This window comes from Helianthus annuus, chromosome 11 (genome assembly GCF_002127325.2).
Source record: "Helianthus annuus cultivar XRQ/B chromosome 11, HanXRQr2.0-SUNRISE, whole genome shotgun sequence".
In the NCBI taxonomy this organism is placed as follows: domain Eukaryota; kingdom Viridiplantae; phylum Streptophyta; class Magnoliopsida; order Asterales; family Asteraceae; genus Helianthus; species Helianthus annuus.
This window is the reverse complement of record NC_035443.2, coordinates 20,246,583-20,261,387: the sequence shown is the minus strand read 5'-3', so window position 1 is coordinate 20,261,387 and position 14,805 is coordinate 20,246,583. Positions and strand designations below refer to the sequence as shown.

General features: G+C 38.0%; 1 protein-coding gene across 1 annotated transcript; it reads right to left on the bottom strand.

Moving 5' to 3' along the window:
* Nucleotides 1-522: 522 nt before the first annotated feature.
* Nucleotides 523-4,795, bottom strand: LOC118483980 (receptor-like protein 7). The gene is made up of 4 exons (XM_035979811.1): nt 4,261-4,795; nt 2,473-4,048; nt 1,001-1,145; nt 523-579 (listed from the first exon to the last, which is right to left on the bottom strand). Exons 1-4 carry the CDS (start codon nt 4,793-4,795, stop codon nt 523-525), a joined length of 2,313 nt encoding a protein of 770 aa, XP_035835704.1.
* Nucleotides 4,796-14,805: the final 10,010 nt, after the last annotated feature.

The window sequence follows — 14,805 nt, the reverse complement described above, 5'->3', positions numbered from 1 at the left end:
AAAAAGTGTTTTTGTCTTTTTTGGTTATTAATATTTAACAAATCAGATTTTTTTACAAAAAAACAATTTTTTTATAGATTTTCTTACAAAACAGATTTTAGCTCCCCGGTTAAAATTTTACCCCCCGGTTTTAAACATTTTTACGCCCCGGTTTTAAACTTTTTTACGACCCGATTTCGGGTTTATGAATTTTTTTTTACGGCAAAAATTTATTACGACAAACATTTTTTTACAACAAATTTTTTTTTTACAACAAAATTTTTTTTTACGGCAATAATTTTTTATGGCAAAAATTTTTTTACGACAAAGGTTTTTTTTTCGACAAAAACTTTTTTGCAGCAACATTTTTTTACGGCAAAAATTTTTTTACGACAAAAAATTATTTACGGCAAAAATTTTTTTACGACAAACATTTTTATATGACAAAGGCAAATTTTTTTTTTTGCGCCAACTTCGGTATCAAAACTCAAAACCCGACCCGGTTCCGGGTTTACGAAATTTCAGAATCTTTACAAAACGAACTCAACCAAAATCACGACTCATATATGTTTCAGATAAGTTGGTACTTGTCATCATTGACTGAAAAAAAAGCCAACAACAAAAATCAAAACTATGTGTGGATCTTGAAAAAAACAGGGTTTGGCTCAAAGTTTCTAGAAAATCATGGCTGCAAAGTGGGGTTGCAGGTCGAAAACCCACCCTCCGCCATCGTCATCAATTGTCAGAAAAAATGTTTCGAACTATCACTGCCAACTCAACCCACTCTAAGTTTCAAATCTAAAACACTACAGTAAACAAACAACTAAACACAATCAACTATCAAGATAAAAAACAACCATCAATCAAAAGATTCAATAAAAGGAACTCACTTTATGAAAAAAAAAACACTATACAAAATGAAGATAAAAAACAAACCGGAGTCTCATCAACAAACTGGAGTCCCAGCAGCACCACATCAATCAACGGCCATAAAATCAATGGCCAATAATTATGTATGTACTGTTATCGTGGCACCGCCGGCAACACCGGAGACACTTGGGATGAAACAAAGACCACCGGCACCACCGACACCACCGACACCACCAACATATCCACCTCTGCATCCTCTCTCTCTACTGTCTCTCTTTCTCTCTCTTCTAAACTTTCTGTCACCAAATTACACCAAATTGGGGTTCAGTTTTGTAAAAAAAAGCCAAATAAATGCAAAAAAAAGCCCCACCTTTTTAGAACCTTGCTCTTCAAGATCAAGAACGGCCACAAAACTCGAAACCGGACTCTTCCTCTGAGCAAAAGAGAGAGAGAGAGAATTGGTTTTCGAGAGACGAGAGAGAGAGAGAGAGAGAGAGAGAGAGAGAGAGAGAGAGAGAGAGAGAGAGAGAGAGAGTGCTTCGCTGCCCCCGCCGAAGGCCGCAGATGGGCTGCCAACACCCTCACGCCGCCATGGTCATCGCTGTGCACCACCATGCCGGCCACTGCCATCTTCCTTCTGGCTCTCTCCCCATCTCTCTAACTATATGTGTGCAGATTTTGTGAATGAAAAGAAAAGGGGGATATGGTTTGAATGTGTACAAAGGAGAGAGATGATTTTCAAGATCAAGATCTGAGGGAGAGAGAAAACAGACTTTGAGTGATAGAGAGAGAAAAAGAGATCTTCTTTTATACACCTCGAAAATGGATATGTCAGTTTAGTTAATTTACCAAAATACCCCTCCATTATATCACATATTTATTGTGGTGTCCATTTTTGATTCGTTAATATTGGTTCTTACGGTTCTCGCAACTATGGGTGGTTTTCATTTGAACCAACCGATCCTTATATATATATATATATATATATATGTTCAACACAATATAATTTTAGTTTTTAATTTGCGTATACGGACTCCAGTTGTGCTTGAGTTGCGATCCGCTCCGGTTAAGTAGAACCTTGCCAATCAGCTTCATTAGACCAGTGTTGTGCTACGTTTCCATCTACTTGTGTATGAATGGCAACGGACGGCTAATCCTAATACTATATCAAATTAAGACTTGTTGAAAATACAACAATACGAATACCGGCCTGGGGATTAAATATGGTGTAATATGGTGTATCATCTGTTTTCTAGCTACTTACTAGGTCGATCTTCATTAATATAATGAATCTTCTTTACAATAAAAAAAACCTACTTGTGTTCCTACATTTCTAACAATTTGTATGCTTCATTGATATATATTAATTTGCTGAAAAAATAAAAGACACTAGATATCTAAAACATTCTCTGAAGGAAAATCAATAGCAAATATTTGCTAAGATATAGAGTACACTTATATTTGTATTACATGATTTAAAGATATAATGGTAAAGTAGCATAACGTGCTATAATTCATCCAAAAGTACAACCATGAAGACGTTAGTTTTTCCTTGTATTCCTTAATGGCCTTACCCAACTGTCGTTTCTCATCCCTAGTCGTTCAATGAACCAATCACCATACCTTGCATAAAGAAGGTTTCCAACAACAATTCCAATTATCAAACCACTTCCAACTCCCAATAGTATCAACATCCAATCAATTATGTCACTAGGCATGAGAGACTCATACTCATTGCTACTTGTCGGGGGAAGTAATACCTTGAACTTTCCACATTCCTTAGACAATGGTTTTCCACACAATCCGGGATTACCCAAGTAGGAATTGCTCTCGAATGTGTTGAATTGTTTCCCTTGTGGTATGTGCCCATCAAGGTGGTTGAAGGACACATTCAGAATAGAAAGGAAACCAAGTTGCAACAATTGTTGAGGGATTTTTCCTGATAGCTCATTTTGGAAAAGATCCAAAGATTCAAGGTATTTTAGGTTTCCAAAAGACGGCAAGATATGACCGGTAAAATGGTTGTTGGAAAGATTAAGAGATTCGAGTCCTTGAAGATCTTGGAGTGATTGTGGGATTTGCCCTTCAAAGTTGTTACATGAGAGATCGATGGCTACGAAGATGTTCAGAATTTTCTTGTACTCTAACTTGACACCTTTGGTTGTTAACGTCATCGAGTATGTAAACGGAAAAGTCCCAAACGAAGTGAAGGGAATGACGGATCCCATAGCAGCTGATCTGCCCTGGTAAACAGATTTCATTGCATTCCAAGTTTGGAATGACTTGTGAGGCAATTCACCACCAAAGCCGTTATTGGAAATGTCTATGATCCGTAGCTTGAGAAACAGCGGGCTAATACTCGAGAGACCTTGAATTGCACCATAAAATTTATTGGACCTCAAAATGAGCACTTGTAGGTTGGGAAGAGTTCCCAACCAAAGCGGAAAAACATCTTCAAAAGAATTGGCTGCAAGAGAGAGAAACTCTAATTTGATACAATCAGCCAAAGATTTTGACACCTGACCACTAAATTGATTTTTACTCAAATCAATCTTCTTCAAAGGGCTTCCTTGCGTACATGTATTCATCATTGGCCCATGAAAACTATATTGTTTCAGATCTAAAACCGACAGCGAATTGTACAAGTTGCCAAAACAAGAAGGAAGGGTTCTGGTCATCTGGTTAGAAGATAAATCTAGGAATTGAAGGAATTTTAGTTCACATATCCATGGTGGTATTTCTCCATTCAAATAATTGTTTGAGACATCATAAGCAACTATGGTCTGTGGAGACATTGGAAGCCTCCCTTGTAGCTTATTATATGACATGTCAAAGAATTCCAAACAAACCCATGGGAGAAACTGGGGATGCTGATCAAAGCCAGTGATGAAGTTGTTTGCCAGATCAATCATTTGTAATGTTTCTTGGCTGTTATTCCAAATCCAGGTTGGTACCAGGCCTTCAATTTCATTGTACCTAAGAGCTAAGGCTTCCATTTTCGTTTGGAAGCGCAAAAAGGCTGGGAATTCCTTCAAGTTGCATGATGACAATCCTAGAACTAACAGTTCTGGTAGGGTGGCATTGGTGTAGTTGCTGGTGGTTACAAATGACAAGCTATTTTGATCTATACTCAAAGTTTCGAGTTTGTTGAGTCCTGAAAACGAGTCGAGTCCCACTGTGCCATTAAATTTGTTGTAACCTATGGTAAGATACTCGAGACTTTTGAATTTCAAAAAAGAGCTAAATATTGTCCTTGCAATTGATTTATTTTAAGGTCTATCACTATTAGTTGGGTGAGGTTTGTAAATGAAGATGGGATACTACCATAAATAAAATTTTGACTCATTGAGACAATACTAAGTTTGGTTAGGTTTGCAAGATAGGGTAGGATTTCATCGTGTATGTTCATACTATCTAGATACAGTTCATTTAGATTAGTAAGTTTGTTTATCCAACCGTACATGCTTCCTTTCTCAAACTTGTTATAAGCAAGATCCAAAATAGTGAGTTTCGAAAGACTTACCAACGAAGGGACTAATCCGGCTAACTCATTTTTAGAAAGACCCAAGTAAGTTAGCTGTGTCAAGTTAGGGAGTGAACCTGGAATATGCCCTGAGAAATGACAACTTTGAAGGGACAAGACTTTCAGATGGTTAAGATTGCTTATGGATTCCGGTATAATCCCAGCAAAACCAGTTGAAAACAGATATAGCTTCTCAAGTAACGAGGTGTTATGAAATTCAGGTAAGAAACCAGTGAGGTTGGAATTGTTTCCCATGCTAAGATGTTTCAACTTCGGTAGGTGAAATACTGCTGATGGAAATTCATCTCGAAGCTGACAATCTCTGAGTTTGATATGCCTCAAGGAAGAAAAATTGGCCAAGAAACGAGGAACGGAGGAACTAATGTCATCTCCAGAGAGATCGAGGAATTCCAGACTAGTCATGTTTTTCAACAAATACTCAAGCCCAGGATTTTGAAGCTTTAGGGGATTTCTAGATAGATCTAACGAAGAGAGTAGCATTAAGTGTGAGAACTCATTTGGGATTTGGCCATTGAATCCAGAGTAAGAGAGATAGAGGTTTCTTAATTGCTTTAGACGCGCAATCTCATAAGTGTATCGAAATAGGGAGGGGTATTAAAATAAGAGTGGTGTATCGAAATAGAGAGATAGAAACTGTGTGTGTAGGAGACAATCTGGTACACTTCTGCTCCACCAATCTTTTTGCAGGTCAACCAATAACAGACCTTCACCGAAAAGTACTATTCCGGCAAGAATTTCTGCCATGTTTATCACCAGAATATATGGAATTCAAATTTCCAACTCTAAGCGGTTGTTTGGTAGCCTCTTAATGACCATTCAGATGCTACCTCTTAATGGTTTAAAACCTCTGAATGAATAAGAGGTAAACTCAAGTCTGAATGGTTAAGAGGTAACTTCTGAATGGTAAATCATCACATGTCACATTCTTCTACCTTCTCATTGGTAAAATTCTTAATGGTTCCATTAAGAGGTAGCCTCTTAATGACCATTCAGAGGCTACCAAACAGCCCCTAATAAAACTTACTAAAAATCAGGTTTTTTATGATCTTTCACTGTTTTAACAAGTTGTCAACCAAAATTATCAACAAATAACACCATTTTAGTTAGTTTTAGTACAAATAATCATCCAGGAAGGTGGGGTTTCTGTTTTTGTCCAAAAACTCTTCAATAAACACTCAAAAACCACTCAAATCTCACCAATATGCTTGATTTTCAACAGGGAATCGAGCCAAAGCCCTAATACTACTTGTAGGTCCTTATGGAGGATCTTAGAGAGCCTATTCCATGTTTAACAAACAAACATGTGCAGAATCCAAGTTTGTATGCAAATCGAAGCAATAACACAATCAAATACAAGAAAGATATCACACTCAAAGCTCAAGTATTGATTTCAGCAGAATAACAATAAAAAATACAAGTGTTTGCCCTCACTCTCACTGAACTGTGCTCTCTTTACTTGAAACAGAGCCTCTGCTGGTATATATATCCCTTACCAGTAGAGTTACATCAAAACATAAAAAACATAAATGAAACATAACAAAATAGGAGAGAAGCATCGAAATACACACCATATACATCGAAATGTATATTTCTAAAAAGCTATTTCGATACAAGTTCAATCATACAATATAATCCTATTTTGTTATGTATGACTATTTCGAAGACACATATGATATCGAAATACAGTATAATGATGCCACGATGACATCATGATGATGTCATCATGATGTAATCATCCTTCTATCGAGTCGTTCTCATGTCTTCGTGTTCCGTGTGTCGTTCTTCTAGTAGCACGACAGAGGAATGTCATGGCGTCGATCTTGAATCGAACCGAACTTATCCACTACCACACCAAAGTGCATCAACAACGAAAAACAGAATAAAATGGAAAAAAATGTCCATACACACCCCACACCTCGCTAGGCACACCCCATGCCTAAGATCTGAAGACTGCCAGATACATCCAAAAGACCAATGCGCGAAGAATAGAGAAGAAAAGTCAGGCATGCCCCATGCCTTGGCGATACAAGACAAAGAGACTTTCTAGAACATTTGGAAGATCCCGTGGGACCCACAAAATTGACCATAGGTCATGCATCGTGAACTAGGAATAGCCAGTCAACTAGCCAGGCACGAGGCACCACGAGGCACGCCCCCCAACCTATAAATATAAGCCATTCCTTACCGTTTTCACTTGCTCATTTTCTCACATCTTCTCCACTACACACTTCTCTTCTACCCATTATCTCTAATCATTTTAATCATTAAGAAACACTCAAGAATCAATAATGTAATCAAACGTTCTATGAATAATATAATCTTTTCATGTTTGGTAACATCTAGTTCCACGTCCATTATTGGCTAGATTCTTGAGGGTGTTTGGGGGAAACTTACCCCCTTGATGTTGTGTTAACTAAAGAAGATCATGGATGAATAAGGTGTGTGTGTGTGTGTGTGTCTGTGTATTAATGATTTTAACTAATTAAATAGTTTATTGAAAGGGGGTGAAATAATAATGTCCCCTTTAACTTGGGTCCTTAAAATCAACTAATAATATTACAACGTCATTAATTTGGGTCATTCATGTTTTCTATGTCTATGTAGAGTCAAAACATGTTGATGCTATTAGCAGAGTTTAAAGGTTTTGGATGGGACTTCAAGTTGGGTAAGCTCTTGCCTTTGCGCGGAGATAACACCAAAGTGTAAAGGACTTAGTTTATTTAAAAGTAACTACCTTACTAGAATTGACGACTCACAGACAGACTAACATGGACAAGTAATTTAAATTTCTTAAACTATCTAGTTAATACTATATCAGAGCTTGAGTGGCGTTTTCCTACTGATTCAAAGCGATATAGTCAAGTGTGCTAGGGTCCCTAAAAGGAACTAGACAATATTATGCATTAAAACACGCAGTTCTTCATCTGACAATCGAGCTCATGCAACCCTATGGTCAGGGCAAAATGATTAGATATGAGTGACGCCCTATCCCCTTATAGAATACTAACTAACCCCACGATAAAATGAGTATTTTGTTCTCTTTAATTAGAGTATAGTATTGTGATAGTTTTTTTAACTAAAAATTGATACGTTAAGTTTTTGTCAATGTCTAAATGTGAGCAATAACTAAATCGTTAACCGAAGCCAAACTAAAAACAAATGAAACCTAACCGAAAACTGACGGAAATGAATAGAAATCCACCAAAAACTGAATTAATCAAAAACCGATTAAGGGCATGTTTGGCTAAGCTTATTTTAGTTATAAAGGACTTTTGGGAAAAAGACTTATTGACTTATGACTTTTTGAAAAGGAGTTTTAAAAAAAAGTGTTTGGATTAGCTTATGGGGTGGGAAAAGCCAATAATAAGTCAATAAGTTGTTTTTCAAAAAGTGTTTGACTTAGCTTATTGATGTAAAATGACTAAAAACTAATAAGTCAATAAGTTAGTTCAAAAAGTCACAACATTCTAACTTTTCAAAAATGACTTTTTGATTACTTTTTCTCCTACTCAAAAAGTCATTTTGAAAATGACTTTTGCATTTGACAAACACTAAAACTCCTTATTGGCTTTTTGATTAAGTCAATAAGTTGGTTGGAAAAGCTTAGCCAAACATGCTCTAACTAAACTCCGAAATAAAGTCAGATTATTGATTTTTTTTTGTACCATTGTTTGACCAAATTTAACCGAACCAAACCATTCAAATTTTCCTATATTTATAGCTTTTATACCTTTAGTTCATGTATTTTATATAATTTATAATATGAAATATATTTATATGTCCATTGTATGCATTCATACTTCCATTTCATATATTTATACCTTAATTTGATGTATTTTAAGCGTAAGTTTTAGCACATGTTTGGTTTTGGCTATTAACAAAAAACTAACGAATCAAACCAAAAACCATTAATCTAACTGAATAAACCATTTGCTTAATAAAATAGACTACTCAATGACTTTGGTTTTAGTTGAGGATAATAACCGAACCAACCGAACAAAGCACACCCTGACAATGTTTGTGTTTCCGCTACATTGCGTTGTCACAATTCTAATACTTAATAACTCAAAATTTATACATAATCTTTAAAGAAAGGCTAGACAACACTCGTTTAAGATGGGTTTGTGAGAGGATAATTATGTCCCAACAAACGGTGTTAGTAATTTCTTTTGCATTAGAAATGAGTTTGCGACATGTAAAAAAGACTGTGTCTAATCCCCTGTCTCCAGTTTGATTTCTACGAGATTTGCCAACGCTCTAATGGGTTTTCTTGCTGGCCTACAAAACAAAACAACGTTAGCCTCGTCATGGAGGGCCCCGAAGGGGGGATCCGTGACCAAACAAGGCGTGAGAATAAGAAAACTTGCTGGAAATATGGAGCTTATTCCGATGAGTGAGAGTCGCTGGAATATCCTGGTGTGAATCCTGGGTTAGACGTATTTAATATGACTCGGAGAATGTCCGAAGTAAATGTGTTGTGTGTGAGTTAATGCTGAGTGAATTGAATGCTTACCTTGGATGGTCATGGGATCATCTTATATATCCAAAATGTCGTATCAATCACCAAGATCCGTCTCATGAATCCAACGGATTCCCATGTGGCAGCCAATATCTCGGGCTACGAGAATTGCGTGTCACTCTTTTGCCGGAGAGGAGACCATCAACATTAAATGTGTTGTGTGTGAGTTAATGAAGCAGGTACACATCTTGTACTTCTCTGGCCGTTATCTTCTCTTTCATATTACAGGTCATTAATGACTCTGCAGAAGAGAAAACCTTTGAAGGTTTCCCGCCTTCTGCCTTTGCAACCCATTGAAAGTAATAATTGGGCCCATTACAGAAGCCCGGTGAGACTGGTCCAGACAGGGAGCCCAGTAAGGCACCCCTGTCAACAAGTCATCCTTAGTCCGGGGTCACGAGCCTTAAGGCGTGTGTGTCTGGACTAATTAGTAAGAAACGCTTCTACTGTAGAGTGGGCCCGTCGTAATAATCACGTCATCCTGACGGTTCCCTATGTCACACCCTGGCTTTGCGGAAGCGTGGTTAATTTGGTGTGACTTCTTAATACCATAGCTTAATCATAACAAAGCTATATGAATTAAAACATGCAAGATCATCCATTAAAATAAGAATACCATAACATTGTCTTATCGGGATAACACCCTAACAACCATAAACTTGTTCAAACATTACAAACTCAAACATAACATAGACATGATTCGAGGACTGTGACTTGTCCAGGAAAGAGTCACATTCCCCAAACCCTGGATGACCTCGGTGACTAATGCAGCGGAAAACATGCCATACCGTGCCAGATCTTTAATTCCCTGAAATACATGTAAGTTGAAAAATCAACAATAATGTTGAGCGAGTTCATGCGAAAGTGAGTAAACAAACCTTTACATTTATCAAAAATTCTGGTATGTAGCAAATAAGGAAAAAGAGATCACCAATGGTTTGCAAGGCCATTGATATGTGTGAAGTGCAAGTAGGAAGACTCAAACCTAGCGGATTTATGCGTCGGGCACTAAGTCACCCCGAGGTCCGTTCAGCTGGACCTGGGGCTGGGCTCGCTACACCCAGATAGATCTACCGCTCCTGTCCCTCGGTCCTACCATGAGGATTAATGGCCTCAAGTTTCCGCCTACCCACTCACATGATCTTAAGTAACAAAGCTCCTTACGCTAACCATACCATGTATAAAGTATTCATAATCAATGTAACATGTATTTCACCCCCGCAGTTTAGAAAACTGAAAACAGTCAAGAGAAAAGGGGGACATGAACTCACAGTCAGTGCGTCGCTATACCAAATACTCCGAATGTCCGGCAGCTGTGCAACGACCTACATGTGCTAATTCTATTAGACGGATGGCCGTGCTTTAGCTTTATAGTTTAGATTTTTGGGAAATAGTTAGACAACTATTTCATGTTTATATCTTGCATGTATTTGGTAATTAATATCCTTCCCAAGGATGGGGGATTTAATACATGTGCGTTTGTATTATATCATTAAGTCCCACTTAATATATCTTCATTTCTAATTCCAAAATATAAATATTTTTCTCAAAAATATTATATTTTCTCTTATCATAATACTTCCAAAATAATGCGTTGACAAAATACGCGTTCATGAATATTTTCGTGTAATGCGTAAGTTACGTTTTTGTAGTCGTGTGGTAATAATAATTACCGTTGTAACTTATATGTTCGTCGTGTAAGCGTTCGTATTATTTTGGATTTTACAATGCTTGTAAATATTATTTTTACTCTAAAAATAATATTTGTATATTTTCACAAAATAATCATAAACAGTGTTGTGAAAAATATATTTACCAAATATATATTTATCACGTTTAGTTTTGTGAAAATCCCACCTCCGATTATTTGTAAATAAAGTTGTGGCGAAATATATTTTGAAATATATCAAAAATAATCCTAACACTTGCAAATATTTCTAAGTGTTATATTTTTAGAAAAATTTCGCCAGAGTTTCCCCTGTAACTGGAGGTGGCCACGCTTTCAAGCGTATCATTTTCTTTTACAAAATCATTTCAACACTTCTTTAAATCAACCAATCAATTTCCAACACATCAAACTAATCGACAAGTATGTAAAATCGCATAATCACATGAACTTGTGGTTTTTTCCGAAAACTATAGTGTAGATCCCGTTATATTTTGTGGATCTATGTGTAAAGTAACTAAATTTTGTAAAAACCTCGTTTTTAGAATAAATCATCCTTTACAACTTCCCGACAACTTTTATAAAAATTGTTACTTTGTCGGATCTTTCGTTTCACAAGTGTTTATACACTTGTAGTTTGTAAAAATCATATTTGTTAGTGTGTCATCCGACTTTTATAAAACATGATTTTCTCGACACTTGGTTCTACGAAAATACCACTTGTACATACGTAGATCCGCTAGTTTTAAATACTATTTTACAAGTAAAAATACTTTTACACAAGTTCATGTTTCTCGTGTGGTAGAGTTTCACCTTTTAACCCTTGTACCGATAGAAACAAGCTTATGTCAAGATTCATGATCTTAACAAAGTCGGGTTAAACGATGATCCGAGCCACCACAACGTAGATCGGGCCTCAACAATCACCATATTTGAACACTACAACTTTTACACAACTTATGATCTTTTAACCAATAAGATTCATGTTTTAGTAAACTTTAAAGATTCAAAATGCATGTTTCCGACTTTTAACCGTTATAAATCTTATTAACCACCTTAGATATGCTCGAGAATGAGTTTTAAACATTATACCTCTAGCTCGGGGCTAGGGAAGAATCTAGGCGAAAACGATGTGGATAAAAGCTAAGTAACGAGGTCCTTCCACTTCCGTTTGCTCCAAGACTCCCAATACGTGATCCTTGAAGCTTGTATGTGCTTGGAATGAAGAGAATGGAAGTCGAAAATGGATGGATGGCAAGAGGGGTGTTCGGCCGAGAGTTGGGAGGAGAGGAGAGAGTAGAGTGTGTTGGTGAAGTGTGGTGATAAATCTTGTGTGTTTAGTGTGGATTTTATAGACAAAAATTCAACTTCTTCGTCCAACGGATTTCGTGTCCCCTTGATATTAAACATACAAATAAAATAATCCAACTTTCGTACTCCCATGTTCCCCTATAGTTGGCCGATTTCTAATGGGGGGGGGGGTCTTGGTTCGATTTCAATCATATAGTTAGAGATTAGTTACTTTAAACCAAGTTAGATAGGGGTTAACTCGGTTAGTTAAGTGTTGCGCTTTAACGCGGGTGTTAGGGTAATCAGGGACCCTAACTGGCTCAGAAAAAGATCAATAATATTTTTGGCAATATTTTCATGTTCCGGGTTTAGTCCGGTTGTTCGGTTGGATGGAAATCCGTTAAAGTGCTTAAGTAATCTTTTAAGCGTCGTAAATAATATTTTTAGTGACACATCTTATTTCCAAAGTGTCAGGAATATTTCCTCATGTTTTGGCACTTTATTAGTTAGCCAGAAGCTAGTATGTTAATAAAAGTGTTGTGTTTTGTGCTTAGAGTACGTTTTAGGCACATCCAATCATTATATCTTATTCCTAGAGACGCAATTCTACAACCCTTGTATCCCTACACACACTATGGGTGTAGTCAAATATTTCTGGCTCATACAGGCCCTTAGAGGCAGTGTCTGCCTGATGCTGGCTTTATCAGCATGTTCAATAGGTTATCCGTTCAAATGCTACTGTGCTTTTAGTGCATCATGTTTGTCACTAAGGTTCAACTTGTAAATAAAGTAGTGACGGAAATCAAAGTATGATGCAGGAATATACAAGTACTAGAAATCAAGTAGCAGTTCGTCAGCAATTTCAGTTAAGCACAGTAATTAAGCAGCAATTAATTATTAATTAAATCGTACGGATACCTGGTTTAGTGAGGGTTGTCACATTCTCCCCCCGTTAGAAAAATTTCGTCCCGAAATTTTAAGTTCTGCTTGTAGAAGCAGGGTTTTCAGGAAATAAGTGGGGGTATTTAGCTTTCATTCGGTCCTCACGCTCTCAGGTGAATTCAGGACCATGTCTAGCATTCCAACGAACCTTGACGAGCTTGACACTGCTCCGGCGGGTCTTGTTAACTTTCCAGTCCGTGACCTCAACGGGTTCTTCAACGAAATGGAGCGTGTCGTCAACATGAATTTCATCGGTAGGAATGGCAACGGTATCTTGTGTTGGACTTCTCTTCAGATTGGATACATGAAATGTATCGTGAACACCAATCAGTTCGGCAGGTAGGTCCAACTTGTATGCTACTAACCCGATTCTCTCCAAGATCTTGAATGGTCCAATATACCTCGGGTTCAACTTTCCACGTTTCCCAAAGCGTGCCACACCCTTCCAGGGTGATACCTTCAATAAAACCATCTCACCAACCTCAAACTCTAGAGGTTTCCTGCTTCGATCTGCGTAGGCTTTCTGCCGGTCACGAGCCGCGCTGATGCGATCTCGTATCTGTGCGATCTTATCTGTGGTTTCCTGTACCACTTCAGGACCAACCAACTGTCTATCACCTGCGTCAGCCCAACAAAGCGGCGATCTGCACTTGCGCCCATATAAAGCTTCGAATGGCGCGGCACCAATACTGGTGTGGTAGCTGTTGTTGTATGAAAACTCAACCAAAGGCAAATGCTTATCCCAGCTACCGCCCAAATCCATCACACATGCTCTCAGCATATCTTCTAGTGTCTGTATCGTCCGCTCGCTTTGGCCGTCGGTCTGCGGGTGAAAAGCAGTGCTCAGATTCAACTTTGAGCCAAAAGCTTCCTGGAAGGATTGCCATATCCTCGATACGAACCTTCCGTCTCTATCAGAGATAATCGAGAGAGGTACTCCATGGCGTGTAACAATCTCTCTCATGTAAATTTCAGCCAGTTTGCTGGTATTATCCTTCTCTCTGATAGGTAAGAAGTGTGCTGACTTTGTTAAGCGATCCACTATTACCCAAATAGTGTCATGGCCTCTTGGCGTTCTTGGCAACTTCGTAATAAAATCCATAGAGATTTGTTCCCACTTCCACTTGGGAATCTCTGGTTGCTGCAGAAGTCCCGAAGGCTTCTTGTATTCCGCCTTAACCTTGGCGCATGTTAAACACTTGCTCACATAAACAGCAACATCGCCTTTCATCCTAGGCCACCAATAATAATTTTTAAGATCCTGGTACATCTTATCCGCTCCAGGGTGGATAGAGTACCGCGACTTGTGAGCTTCATCAAAGATAACCTTCCTTAAACCACCAAACAGAGGAACCCAAATCCTTTTCTCAAAACACAACGTTCCTTCCCTGTTTGGCACCAATAACTTCTCCATCCCACGGAGATGCTCTTCCTCAAGGTTTCTTTCCTTGAGAGCTTCTTTCTGCGCTACACGAATGCGCAAAGAAAGATCGGTCTGAATAATCATTTCCAAAGCCCTAACCCTTATGGGCTTGATCCTCTCTTTTCGACTTAGGGCATCGGCGACCACATTCGCCTTCCCTGGATGATACTTAATCTCGCAGTCGTAGTCATTCAACAGTTCTACCCATCGTCTTTGCCTCATGTTCAACTCCTTCTGGTTGAATATATGTTGGAGGCTCTTGTGATCTGTGAAGATTGTGCACTTCGTACCATAAAGGTAGTGTCTCCAGATCTTTAAGGCAAAAACCACTGCGCCTAGCTCCAAATCGTGTGTGGTATAGTTCTTTTCGTGTACCTTCAGTTGGCGTGACGCGTAGGCAATAACCTTTTGGCGTTGCATCAACACGCAACCCAAACCTTGACGCGATGCGTCGCAGTATGTTTTTAATATTTTATTGTTATACGAGTAATTTGGTCAATTTGCTATTTTTTGTCTTATTTGGTTATTAATATTTTAATACTTTACAAATCAGATTTTTTTATTTTTAAAAA